The sequence below is a fragment of the Xenopus laevis genome, chromosome 5L, assembly GCF_017654675.1.
Source record: "Xenopus laevis strain J_2021 chromosome 5L, Xenopus_laevis_v10.1, whole genome shotgun sequence".
NCBI classification, from domain to species: domain Eukaryota; kingdom Metazoa; phylum Chordata; class Amphibia; order Anura; family Pipidae; genus Xenopus; species Xenopus laevis.
The window spans coordinates 139,010,774-139,025,892 of NC_054379.1; the positions used below are offsets into that span (position 1 = coordinate 139,010,774).

General features: G+C 38.5%; 1 protein-coding gene across 9 annotated transcripts in view; it reads right to left on the reverse strand.

Moving 5' to 3' along the window:
- The window catches only part of trip12.L (thyroid hormone receptor interactor 12 L homeolog), an 85,777-nt gene that overhangs the window by 67,421 nt on the left and 3,237 nt on the right, over positions 1-15,119 (reverse strand). For 8 of the 9 annotated variants that reach the window (XM_041563477.1, XM_018263944.2, XM_018263943.2 and 5 more), the window contains exon 2: positions 1,039-1,185. In XM_041563477.1, the coding sequence (XP_041419411.1) occupies positions 1,039-1,136 (98 nt within the window). In that variant the 5' untranslated portion in view covers positions 1,137-1,185. Of the gene's footprint in view, positions 1-1,038; positions 1,186-13,353; positions 13,379-15,119 lie in introns of those variants that run through there. The other variant, XM_041563479.1, reaches the window with a different exon arrangement.

Here is a 15,119-nt window from a genome sequence, read left to right on the forward strand (position 1 = left end):
TCTGACAGTTCCCTAAGCCTAGCCCCTGCTCTTCTGCTGATCTTTCTGACTACTTTGCTGAGCTGGCTGACTACTGTTACTTTGTATCAACAGCCATCTGTCCTCAGCCTGCATCCTCCAAACCCCACAATTCCCTGCACAAGTGATTTCAATAAGGAAAGGAACATCACAGTGCAATGCATTGTGGGTTATGTAGTTCCTGCATGCTGTCTGTAAGCTGTGGAGAAGTTGTTACAATTTGTAACATCAGTGTTTAGTCCCTTCTTCCCTGCCAGGATTTCAAATGACGCAGAAAGAGAAGAACTGTTAAACAGCTGGATTTCAGCATAGAAAATGGCATTTCTTCATACTTTTTGAAGAAACAGGGAACTGTGATGGGTATATTAGGCGTTTCTGTGCTTTGTGGGCCTCTTTATCAAATTTAGGTTTGGAAGCCAGAGTTCCCCTTTAAGTTTATATTATGCTAATTATGTATAATAAATTGACTAAATTATAGGCAAAAATAATAACACTGGTGGTATGTGGGGGATATACCATTAAACAGCTCCTTGATTTTCACTACAAAAGCATGTTGCAACAACACGTAGAGCAATTCTGTTATCTTTATATGTTGCCTAACTTCTTGGTAGTTCTAAAAACTTGTAACAATGGCGGGAAAGGAAGTATAAAAAAAGGATACAGTTAAAACCACATCTAGAGATGGAAAAACTTTGTAATAATGAAACCATAATACATATTAACATCTACTGTCCCTTTATCAACTATCTTAGGTGTGAAGGTTTTCCAGCAGTGCCAGTTATTTCACACAAACTTCTTCTGATCCCATACATATCTGCCGGATATCTCACAAGAAAAAGAAGTTCGTGACAACTGCACAGTCAGAGGTTCAAGGATTTAAACAGATATGTAAAGGCAACAACAGACTGCTCCGCCATATTTTTTTTTTAAACTGGTCAACTGTTCCACTCAATTACGGATGTGGAAACACCAAACATATTTGGGGAATGTTGCTGGAGATGACAACTGGCAATTTCTCACCTTCCTCCTGCAGTGTCCTCTTGCGGCTGGGCCCCGGCAGTGTTCCTCTGTGAACGTCGCAGTGACCCCCCTGGATTGCTATTAGGCCGGCTGGACATTGGCACCTCTCTCCTGAAGGGACATACCCTTTCCAGACACTACCATTCACTGTAAGAAAAGAATCACTTGTTATCTTATGTATGGAGCTTCTTCTTTACCAGATTAAACGCATTACGGGCAGATTCTGAGAGATTTAGTCGTCTGGCGACTAATCTCCTTTTCTTTGGGGCGACAATCTCCCCAAACTGTCTTTCCCCCTGCTGAACTGAAAAATCTCCTGCGGCAATACACCCGCAGCACTTCGGTTTCCTAAGTCGCCCAAAGTTTCCATGTGAGGCAACTTCGGAAATCGAAGCATCGTGCCGTTGCGCTGGCGTTTTCTCATTTTAGCAGGCGGAAGGCAGCTCGGGGAGATTGGCAAATAATCGCCTCTTCTTTGGGGCGACAGTCGACTAAATCTCCCCGAATCTGCCCATGTGCCCCTGCCCTAAGGGCACATGGGGAGATTACGTCGCCCGGCGACTAATCGCCTTTTCTTTGGGGCGACAATCTCCCCGAGCTGCCTTCCCTTAAGCTGGCCATAGATGTTGAGATTTTTAAAAGATCAGATCCTGATCGTGAGACCACGATCTTCTTGGAACGATCGTACGAATTTACCATCAACTAAAAAGACCAATTTGCCAGTAAAACAAAGGGGAGCTACTTGGCCCTGCAAACATAGATAGATTGCACTGGGACTGACAAAGATTTTTTGACCTGGCCGATCAATTTCCTGACAGATGTCGTAAGATGTACGATCGTTCGAATCCCGCTAACCACACAATAATTTCGAAGGATTGGTCGAACTTCCCTAAAATCGGTCGTTCGGCAAGAAGAATCATCGCGTCTATGGGGAGCTTTACCTTCCCACCGGCTATAATGAAAGATCGCCAGCGGTATGTCACTTGCAGCGTTTCGTTTTCCGGAGTTGCCCGAAGTTACCACGCGAGGCAACTTCGGAAAACGAAGGCCATGAGTGCCATACTGCTGGTGATTTTTCATTATAGCCGGCGGAAAGTTAGGATAAAGGCACACAGGGAAATTAGTCACCCCAGCAACAAATCGCCTCTTCTTCGGGGCGACAATCTCCCCGAACAGCCTTCCTGCCGGCTATAATAAAAAAAAAAATCGCACTCGCGGCGCTTCGTTTTCCGAAGTTGCCCATGGTTGCCTTATGAGGCAACTTCGGAAAACAAAGTGCCACGAGTGCTATCCTGCTGGCGATTTCTCATTATAGCCTGCGGGAAGGCAGATCGGGGAGACTGTCGCCCAGAAGAAGAGCCGATTAATCGCCAGGCAACTTATCTACCTGTGTGCCCTTGCCCTTAGGGGAAGGCAGTTCGGGGAGATTGTCGCCCTGAAGAAGAGGCGATTAGTCGCTGGAGCTACTAATCTCTTCGTGTGCCATTACCCTTAAACAGAACCAAAAATAATAAAACATTAAAACCAATTGCAAATGGTCTCAGAATATCACTCTCTACATACACCTCTACAAAGCACTGCGTATCTTGAGAGCGCTATATAAATAAATGATGATGATGATCATACTTAGTTAATTTAAAAGTGAACAACCCCTTTAAGAATTTGAAGAAAATGGCATGTTTGGATGGATATCCCCTTTACTCTTCTGGTTAGAAGATTGCTTTAGTATGACACCAGACGTTAGCAAAAAAGCAACAGAAATATTTAAAGTCCCTAGAAGGACCATCACTCATTCACAGTCCACTTAGGGAATTTTTCAATGATATCACCAGTGCACACAAGTCAGTTGCCTGTCACACAGCAATACATTCACATTCTCAATTGGCAGAAGTTCTAGTGACTTGACACTTTTCACTTCCTTGATAATTTATGAATATTGCACACAGGCCTATCTCCTGCAAATAATCCCAATGCACAGGCAGATTCTCTCTAGTATGACATGAAGGGGGAGCCATGACCCTGCATTTTACTGCCAAAATGTTTTCATTGTTAAAAGGATACAGTCACGGAAAAGTGTTTTATTTTCAAAATACATTCGTTAATAGTGCTGCTCCGGCAGAATTCTGCACTGAAATCAGTTTCTCAAAAGAGCAAACTGATTTTTTTTTTATATTTAATTTTGAAATCTGACATGAGGCTAGACATATTGTCAGTTTCCCGGGAACCCCCAGTCACGTGACTTATGCTGTGATAAACTTCAGTCACTCTTTACTGCTGTACTACAAGTTTGAATGATATCATCCCCCTCCCTTTCCCCCCAGCAGCCTAACAACAGAACAATGGGAAGGTAACATATAGCAGCTCTCCAACACAAGATAAACGCTCCCTGGTAGATCTCCCAGTACTCAATAGTAAAATCCAGGTCCCACTGCGACTCCTTCAGTTACATTGAGTAGGAGAAACAACAGCCTGCCAGAAAGCAGTTCCATCCTAAATTGCTGGCTCTTTCTGAAAGCACATGACCAGGCAAAATGACCTGAGATGGTTGCCTACACACCAATATTACAACTAAAAAAAATACACTTGCTAGTTCAGAAATGAAAGTTTATTTTATATGGTAGATTGAATTATTTGCAGTGTAAACAGTGTAATTTAGAAATAAAAACTACACCATAAAAATTATGACAAAATCCCTATAAGTCACAAAGTATTTTTGCTGGGTTGCACCTGGAATTTTTTAAAGTTGAACAAATATATAAAAATATATTTTATATATTGACCTTATTGCACCAGCCTAAAGTTTCAGCTTCTCAATAGCAGCAATGATCCAGGACTTCAAACTTGGCACAGGGGGTCACCATCTTGGAAAGTGTCTGTGACACTCATATGCTCAGTGGGCTCTGAGCAGCTGTTAAGAAGCCAAGCTTAGGGGTCATAGTAAATTATCAAGCAGAATATGAGGTTGGCCTGTGATATAAGCTAATGCTACAGGGCTGATTATTAAATTCTGATGCTAGTTGCACTGGTTTCTGCGCTGCCATGAAGTAATTATCTGTATTTATTACTAATCAGCCTTATATTGTGACATTTATATTATATGTGTACTGTATATTGTGAGTGGGTCCCTAAGCTCAGTAAGTGACAGCAGCACAGAGCGTGTGCAGTGAATCAGCAGAAAATAAGATGGGGAGCTACTGGGACATCTTTGGAGACACCAATCTTTACTGCTAAAGGACTGTGGTTGCCTTGGGCTGGTACAGAAGCACAAAACATAATGTACAACATTTCTAGGGACTTCTTTAGTTAAGCTTTAGTTCTCCTTTAAGCTGTGTGGCTCTGCTACCACATTTCTGCCATGTCAATTGCACCCCTAAGTGGCTGCAGGGTTCCCAGATTAACTTCACTTTGCTCATATCTTGCAATGGAAGGCGCCATTCAGGATAGACTGGCTTCAGGAAGTGGTGATCGAACATGTATATTTGTGCCCCACCAGAATCTTTTCTTGAGAGATTCCCAGAAATATTTTGATCACTGTAAAAGTGTTTTAGCAGAAAATGGTCTCTGCCTAAAATCTATATGTGACCTTAGATCCCCTTAAAACTGTGTTCAAGCAGTAAGCCAATACAATTGTTTAATTTATACTCTCTCACCCTGGTGCAATCATCATAATGATAGACTATATTGCCACTAGACTAGATAAATACACACTGAGGCAACAAATGTGCATTTGAAATACAAAAAAACTTTCAAGTCAAGGAAGAAACATTGGATACGTGTAAAACACAAATGTAAAAGTAGCAGGCGTGCAATACAACTGTGCAGCTCTGGGATTGCTTCAGGAACGAAGGGCCTCAGCCCAACCCACAATGTGGAACTCTACTGACATGATTGGACTGCTTGCTCACAGTCTCAAATCACATATAAAAAACCCATTGGTCGTAATCAAAACTTTCTATACACAACCAAGATGACTAACGTCATCCTTTCTTTTTTTTTTTTTTTTTTCTTTTTTTTTAACCAAATCAAGCAAAGCCAGGCCACCAGCGGTTACATCTGCTAGAAACATGGCCACTATACATTCAGACCGCTAATATTATAACATATAAAGCACTACGGAAAGTTAATAAATCACAAAATTGATCACAACACCACATATTTAAAGGGCCAGCAACACCAAGGAATAACATTTTTTGTAAGCCAATGCATTTAACACTTTTTCAAAATGTCTGCATAATTAATAAAATATCTGGCGTGACATTCCCTTCTAGATGAAAATGGGGTTGCCATAAAATCCAGGCACATTCAGAATGAATAAAGTCAACACACCTACTGGGTTTGTTTTATGTTTAAAAGATTTCTAGCAGACTTAAGGTATGGAGAATTACAGAAAGATTCCTTATCTGGAAAACCCCAGGCCCCAAGAGAAAATGTAAAACTATAGCTCTTAAAGGGCATAAATACTAATACTTAATACTAAGTTATCTCAAAGGTGAACATCCATTTAATTTAACATTTAGTACCAACTTTTTATGTAGAAGGCCCAATTATTTGACCAGCACATACTGTATGATTTTTAGATCAGATGATGTCACAAAGAATGTGCCCTTGGGAAGACATAAAAATCCTTTGGAGGGCCACCTATGGCCTGTACGCCTCTAGCTGGACAGCACTATTATGGGATGATGGCATTCTGATGAGCTTTGTGGTTTTTGTTCACCAGTCTGGAATTAAAACTCTTATGACCTACCCTAACGACCAAGCAGTGGGGTGAAATAGACTGGACTATAACAGTTGGAGGCAGAAGAGTTAGGCAAACCTTCATTCTCCTACTAACGCAAAAATGAACATTTAATACTGCTTCATCATACTGAATTACGAAACTTTCTAAATACAATCAATTAAAGGAGAAGGAAAGCTCCAAGACAGTTTATTGCCAACAGATTAGCCACAGTAGTGCAAGCTATAACATTATATTTATTCTGCAGAATGCTTTACCATACCTGAGTAAACAGCTCTAGACACTGTCTCTGTTTGTTTAAGATAGAAGCTGCCATATAAGCTTGGTGTGACATCACTTCCTGCCTGAGTCTATCCCTGCTCACTCATAGCTCTGGGCTCAGATTACAGTAGGGAGGGGAGAAGGGAGGGAGAGAGGAGCAAACTGAGCATGCTCAAGCACCTAGAGGTTTATGCTGAAAACAGGAAGTCTGTACACAATAAAAGGAAAGAAATGCTGTGTTTCTTTTGACAGAGGACGCAGAGCAGCATTACTTTGAGGGTTTACTGGTGTATTTATATAGACCTTTCTGATAAAGCTTACTTAGTTTTAGCCTTTCCTTCTCCTTTAAATATTCTGCATCGTTTCTGAAACAATCAAGTTTGTTACTATTCCTCTCTTAGTATCTGTTTCTCTTCATTCTGTCTTCTTGCAGCAGTTGGGTGTCAGGTAATCATTGACAGATCCAATATATCTTATAGGGGGGCTTCCTTTCCTAGCAATGTATTAGAGCTCACTCAAATAACAGATTCCAGTACAAACAAAATAACTGCTTTTAGCACAAATTCTGCCTGTAGCGAGACATGATATCTGTGTTTTTAATAGAGTAAGCTCTAAGGGTGTGGACACATGCTGATTTGCGGCACGGCCCGCGTCCGGGTTTTTAAAAAAGCTGACTGCTGCGTAAATACGCTAGTGTAGTGTGTCATTGCATAAGCTTCAAACCGCTAAGCGTATTACTTTAATTTATTTACTTTCATAAATGAGCCCCACTATGTTCTAAATTGAGCAGGACATAAGAACCCTAGAAGAACACACTCAAATGGCAGCACAGGGATCTGATAAAAGTAAATTTTGCCACATTCCTCTTACCCGTGGCTATAAATGGGCTTATCTGTACGGTACTCTGACCGACAGGCCCTTGGTCTGACCACACGAATACCATACAAGTTTCCATAGATATGTATGGTCACTTTTCTATTGTTCTGCTCATTGACTGGAAAAGAAGTATTTCAAGAGAAGCCGAGGTTGCTCTGCACTTGCTTTCAGCCAAAACAGGACAAATAAAACGCAATTCTCCAGAATCACAGGACAAACAAAAGGGCCCTCCCGACTTCACACACATGCCCAGATTGTCTGGGCCAGCTACTTTCCTTTCAACCGAGACGTGTGCTGGAGTGGGAATTGCTAGAGAACGTGGCAGCTAAACCATCTGTTTGTAAAATCGCTTTGGTGCGTCCTTGGCACAGAATTTTGGCAAAGAAAACAAATCTTAGGCATCATTCTGAGAGGATTATTGCTATCATCCCATGCCTTTACCCCAAAACGGTCATATTAGTTCAGTGCAGAATGAATCGTGCCATGAGTATTGAGAGATTATTGTTAATTTGTAATCCTAGCCAAAATGCAAGGCAGGGCTGCCAGGATTTTTCTTTTTTGCCAAAAAGTAAGGTCATACTATAGAAATAGTGGCCTCACCCATTAGAAAGAATACAAATTATTATAAAAGTTAACAACACATGTATAAAGTGCCAAAATATTCTGCAGCGCTGTACAATCGATGTGTATACATTGAAAAAAAAAAATTTATTATTAATGATAGAAGAGGTAAAGATGCGCCATGCTCAATATTACAAGCTAAAAAGACAAGGGGTGCTACCAAACATAGAATACACACATTTTTTATATATATATATATATATATATATATATATATATATATATATATATATATATATATATATATATATATATATATATACACACATATACATATATATATATACATACATACATACATATAATAATACACAAGAGCCATGAATATCCTGTAAACTATATTCTTATAAACGGTGCTTAGTGAGGTCATCAGTTATAATCAGAGCCAAGTATATTATAATAAAATAAAGTAGCCTCTGTTGCAAAATATGAGGATTTTAGAAGTCACCATGAGTTCCATGACCTGCATAAAAACCTTTGGCCTTGTATTTTTATATGGTCCTGGAACTCCTCTATAACTTACAATATCCTTAGAGGGAATACTTTATTCACTTTATAAATTGCAGTTAAAGTCTACACTCAAATTAAAAACTGGGTACATGGTCAATTATTATTAAACGTATAAGAAATACAACGAATGAAAAACATTTCTTTATCCCACCATTTCATTGCAATTCCAACTTTTTAGTCTCACAATGGGGCCTTTATCATTGATAACGCATGTGAACAATTAGTACAATGTTTCAGGCACTAAACAGGGCAAAATATGAAACTGAAAGTAGTGTCACATTATATTTTCTGGTCCAAATGAGCATAATAAAAACAAATCTCCAGTCTACAGAGAAGCTTCTGTATAATGAGCTGCTCCTTATCTCACTGGAGTGTACGCTGGGAAAAGGGGTTATGTGTAAAACGATCATGTTTTGTATTTTTGTACCCAATCAACTCTAGCTTCAAATAATTTGTTATCTTTTGTTCTAAATAGAAAACTCCATTCTCATGCCAAGCAAAGATTCATGAAACTGTAGCCAATGGTCAAAAGTGGTAGACTGCTTTAAGGGTTTTAATGAACAACTCTATAACACCGCAATAATTCAACACACTTTTTTTAATCCATGAGTAGGTAGCACTGCCAATGCATAGGACATATACAACTACAAAGGCAATAAGAACTTGTAAATCCTGCAAAAGTTGGAAAGGGGTGGTTCCCCTTTAAGTTAACTTTTTGTATGTTATAGAATGGTCAAAGCTTAGCAACTTTTCAATTGGTCTTCATTACTTATTTTTTATAGTTATTAAATGATTTGCCTATTTCTTCTGACTCTTTCCAGCTTTCAAATGGGGGTCATGGACTCCATCTAAAATACAAATGTTTTGTACGGCTACAAATGTATTGCCATCGCTACTTTTTATTACTCATCATTCTATTAAGATCCTTTCATATTCGAGTATTTAAATCGTGTTAACATTACATAAACCCAATAGGCTGATTTTGCTTCCAATAAGGATTAATTGTATCTAAGTTTGGATCAAGTACAAGCTACTGTTTTATTATTACAGAGAAAAAGGAAATCATTTTTAAAAATATGGATTATTTGGAGTCTATGGGAGACAACCTTTCCGTAATTTGGAGTTTTGGTTTCCATATAATGGATCCTATACCTGTACTAGAAGTAAAAATTTGCTTATATCTTCAAATCTAGAAAAAAAAATTCAACTGAAAAGGTGCTTAAAAGAACAGAGGAATTTTACATTGATTTTGAGTGTTTATATTTCCTTTAAAAACCAGCCATGGACAGGTGAGCACAATAAGTATTTAATTCAGGATTTTGTGGATTGAATTATAATCAATAGCCAGTGAGATAGAGAGGGGCTGGACAACCAAATATAAATCATGAATAACCCATAATTCCTTAAATGGGAAAGGGAATTCAGAAGAAAAGTGGCTGATGCATCAAGCCAGACATGCTGCAAGTTCACATGTGAATCATAAATATTAAATGCTGATTTCAGAGTTATAAATAGAGCAGCTATCCACAAGCATACAGTCTGTGTGAGAGTAAATGGATAGTGTTAACCTACAAAAGGGATAAAAATACTCATCTGTAGTTCTACACAATAAAAAAAAATAAAATAAGATTTTATGCACAAAACTACACAACAGTTAGGGGCACATTTACTTAGGGTGGAATATCGAGTGTTAATTAACCCTCGATATTCGACCGTCGAAATTAAATCCTTCAATTTCGAAGTCAAAGGATTTAGTGCTATTCGTTCGTTCGATCGATCGATCGAAGGAATAATCGTTCCTTCGGATCGAACGATTGAATCCTTCGAATCAAACGGTTCGAAGGATTTTAATCCATCGATCGATTTTCCTTCTATCAGAAATTGGCTAGAAAGCCTATGGGCACCTTCCCCATAGGCTAACATTGATGCTCGGTAGGTTTTAGGTGGCGAAGTAGGTGGTCAAAGTTTTTTTTTTTTTTTAAAGAGACAGTACTTCGACTATCGAATGATCGAATAGTCGAACGATTTTTAGTTCGAATCGTTCGATTCTAAGTCGTAGTTGAAGGTCGAAGTAGCCAATTCGATGGTCAAAGTAGCCAAAAAAATACTTTGAAATATTTTTTATTCTAATCCTTCACTCGAGCTAAGTAAAAAAAATAAGAATTTATGCACAAAACTACACAACAGTAAGGGGCACATTTACTTAGGGTCGAATATCGAGGGTTAATTAACCCTCGATATTTGACCATCGAAGTTAAATCCTTCGACTTCGAATACCGAAGTCGAAGGATTTAGCGCTATTCGTTCGATTGAAGTCGAAGTAGCCAATTCGATGGTCGAAGTAGCCAAAAAAATACTTCGAAATTCGAAGTATTTTTCATTCGAGCTAAGTAATTGTGCCCCTAAATGTCCAGTTGCCTTTGACTTAATTCTACTAGATACTGTACACCATTCCAAAAACTGTGTGCATTTCCAAAACAATGAAACAAAAATAAAAAAATAATTTGATAAAACTAAAAAAGTATAATAAAAAAAGAGGGAGCCCAAAAAATAAAAAGTATTGTAATATAGCCAAAAATGTAATGTATAAAGGCTGGAGTGACTGGATGTCTAATATAATAGCCAGAACACTACTTCCTGCTTTTGAGATCTATTGGTTTCTGCTGTAACCAATCAGTGACTCGAGGGGGGACCACGTGGGCCATAACCATTTGCTTTTGAATCTGAGCTGAATGCTAAGATTAATTTCAAACTCACTGAACAGTTATGTGCCCCCCTTTCAAGACACTGACTAACTCAGAGTGAGAGAGCTGCAAAGCAGGAAAGTGTGTTTTGTTATATTAGACATCCAGTCACTCCAGCCTTTATACATTACATTTTTGGCTAACTATATTAGATTTTTTTTTTTGGAAACAGGCTATTTAGCCAGTTTTTATTTTTACACTGAACTGAAGCTTTTCTTTATTATCTAAGTTTTTTGAATTATTAGCCTTCCTGTACATTTCTGTACTGCCTATGCCCAACAGAAAATGCTATCAGGTTTCTAGAACTGAACCCAGAAAAAAAAAAACATCGCACAGGTTAATTGTGAAACTTCAGATTGTATTCCTCATGGTTTTATTTTGTATTTATTCTTTTCAGACCCTTGCCTAATGATCTTCGGTTCTCACTTTCAGCTGCTGCCTGCTTGCTGGGTTTATTCCAAACCTGAGAGTAGCAGAATTCTTTTTTAAAGGATTAAAAAAAACACAGCAACCCTCTATGAAACTGGTTGAAAGCAGGTATCCCACCCCAGCAACAAGGCAGGTTGCTCCAGAAGTGGTAGGGATGCACCCACTCATAATGGAGAATGAGTAAAAGCAAAATGCAGAAAGAAAAAATAACACAAGCCTTTTCTGTCTTGTAAAGGTTAACTTTCCTCCTTGATGGGAATTTCCCAAACAAACTCTGCAATTATTAAGGTGTTTTTCCTTTTTGCAGGTTTCTCCAGTAGCGAGATTCTTCTATACTATATAAAAACATAGTACAGGTATGGGACCTGTTATCCAGAATGCTCGGAACCTGGGGTTTTCCGGATAATGGATCTTTCCGTAATTTGGGTCTTCATGCCTTAAGTCCACTAGAAATTAATTTAAACATTAAATAAACCCAATAGGCTGGTTTTGCTTCCAATAAGGATTCACTATATCTTAGTTGGGATCAAGTACAAGGTACTGTTTTATTATTACAGAGAAAAGGGAAATCATTTTTAAAAATTTGGACTATTTGGATAAAATGGAGTCTAATTCGGAGCTTTCTGGATATCGGGTTTCCAGATAAGGGATCCTATACCTGTATACATTTTATTTAAATACACATGTATTGGATCGATTATCTAGAATGCTTGAGGCCTGGAGTTTTCCAGATGAAGGATCTTTCTGTAATTTGAATCATCATATATTAAGTCTTCTAAAAAAAAAAAATTATTAAACCCAAAAGGACTGCTTTGCCACCAATTTGGATTCATGCAGCTTAGTTACCATAAAATACAAGGTACTGTTTTATTATTACAGGCAAAAAGCAAATCATGTTAAAAAATTAGAATTTTTTGCTTAAAATCAACTCTGTGGGAGATAGCCTTCCTGTAATTCAGAGCTTTCTGGAATATAGATTTCCAAGTAAGGAATTTCCTACCTTTATGAAGTCTTAAAGAGGACCGGTCACCCAAAAAAAATTATTCAAAATCCTATTTTATCATATTAGTTAAGCAAAATTAACTTAATTGCACTATATTACACTATATAATTGTCTCCCATAGGCTCCACTTTATCCAAATAATCCAAATTTTTCAAAATGATTTCCTTTGCCTCTGTAATAATAAAACAGTACCTTGTACTTGATCCAAACTAAGAGATAATAAATTTATATTATCGGCAAAATCAGACTATTGCGTTTAATGTTTAAGTGATTTTCTAGTAGACTTAAGGTATGGCGATCCAAATTATGGAAACATCCCTCATCCAGAAAACTCGAGGTCCTGGAGATTCTGGGTAACAGTTCCCATACCAGTATTTATTTATTTATTTATTTATTTATAGTTAAACGATATGCCTTCTTCTTCTGATGCATTTCCAGCTTTCAAATGGGGTTCACTGACCCCATCTAAAAACATATACTCTGTAAGGCTACAAATGTATTGTTATTACTACTTTGCAAAACTTGTATTTCTATGCAGGCCCTCTCCAATTCATACTCAAGTCTCTTAAACATTTCAATGCATGGTTGCTAGGGTAATTTGGACCTTAGCAACCAGATTGATGAAAAATTGCAAACTGGAGAGCTTCTGAAGGTAAAGCTAAATAACTTAAACAACAAATAATATAGAACTGCTGAATAAAAAGCTAAATAGCTCAATAACCACAAATAATAAAAAATTAAAACCAATTGCAAATTGTCTCAGAATATCACTCTCTACATCATACTAAATCTTAATTTGAAGGTGAAAAACCCCTTTAAGCAACACTGAGAAGTTCAGGTATATTGGACAGGCTAAAGGCTGAACATCCTTTATTTATATATATATATATATATATATATATATATATATATATATATATATATATATATATATATATATATATATATATATATATATATACATACATACATATACACACATAAAACTATTCCCAAATATCCATATATGACTTGAGCTAGTGTATTCAATACCCACAATTATCATATCTTAGGGGATGCGTTCTGCTAGAAGCAAAAATACTTTCAACCTCTGACTGAGCTGCAGAAAAAAAACATGACTAACTACAAACTACCTCAGAATAATAACCATGCCAGTGATGTCAAGCAATTTTTCCATCCACATGCTTTTTCAGGCAACTATCGCCGGACAAGTGCTGCTCTGACTGCTTGTGAGGCAACTGCAATATAAATAAAGATATAATAAACAAAGATGCCTTCAGTGCTGTTACAATAAGTATGAGTTAATCTGTTTGTCCAGGACTGCATGGGTCTATACGCCACCTTAGTAACTGAACCATTAAACATATGCAGCTCCCAATGGATCAGTGCAATTAACCCATATATGGGAAAGTCTTCCTGTGTGACGAGATGTAGTCACCATACAGGTTAAAGTGATACTGCCATATCCCTATAATTAATAGGACTGTGTCAGTATCACTAATGTGAAATAAATATAGTATTACATTAGTATATAGTTTTATTCCCTTTTTTGTAACCCCCCCCAAGTCTTCACCTTGAACATGTGCAATAAGCTTTTCTAAACAATCAGCAGGTAGCATTTATTATCACATATTTATAAAGCCCCAACATATCCCACAGCACTGTGCAATAAATGAGTGTAAACATGGAATATTTAGGTAACACATGAGATAAAGAGGGTCTTACGAAAACACCATTTACTGCTTACTGTCATATTGGTTGCCATGGGTTACTGCAGCTGGGCATTAGCTCATGGCACATAGGGTTACTTCAGGTGCTTAAAGCCTACAGGTAATGGCTAGGAATGCACCAAATCCAGGATTTGGTTCGGGATTCAGCCTTTTTCAGCAGGATTCGGATTCGGCCGAATCCTTCTGCCCGGTTGAACCAAATCCAAATTTGCATATGCATATTAGGGACTGGGAAAGAAATCGCGTAACTTTTTGTCACAAAACAAGGAAGAAAAAAAATGTTTTCCCCTTCCCACCCCTAATTTGCATATGCATTTTAGGGACATCTGTCACCTGCAGTATCGCACATTTAAACACAGGTCACCAGTTGTTTCCAAAGGTACTGGCATAAGGGCACACCTGGAGATTTGGGGAGATTTAGTTGTCTGACAACTAATCGCCTCTTCTTTGAGGCGACTAATCTCCCCGAACTGCTTCCCCGTGTCTTCCGTCTGCACCAATGCACTCCTGGGGCAACTTTGGAAATCGAAGCGTCGCAAGTGCATTGTGCAGGCGTATTTTCATTGAAGCAGACGGAAGGCATGGGGGAAGCAGTTCGGGGAGATTAGTCGCTCCAAATAAGAGGCGATTAGTGGCCAGGCGACTAAATCTCCAGATGTGCCCTTACCCCAAGAGGAGATTAGTCTCCCATGATCAATCTTTGCTACTGCGAGCAACTACTCTCCTGCAAATACATCCCAACCGGAAATGATGTAAATCAGCGGTGGGAAAACATATGTGGTGCCTTGTTTTTTCTAAAGTTGACTCGCAACAGCTGATTGTCCCACTTCATTTAGGTCTCCTGAGAAAAGTGTTACAAAGCACTGGGTTAAAGAATTATCCCTAGAAATGATATTTTGGAGCAATCCTCGATGCACACGGAGTGGTGGGTTCGTGTGGCTTGTCCCACTGTATGTCATGCAGATCAGCTGCCCACCTGTTGCTCACAATCGCACCTCTGCAGCTGCTGGAAAGGCGCATTTAGCCCCTGGCTCAGGGAAAGGCCTGGGACTGTGTGTAACTACAAGCCCCAGTGATAAGCAGTGGAGAGTGCAAGTTGCAGCCGTGTCACTGTGACTATGCGGTTCGAGTGATCAGCAATGCGGAGACTCCCACCTGTCGGTGCCCGT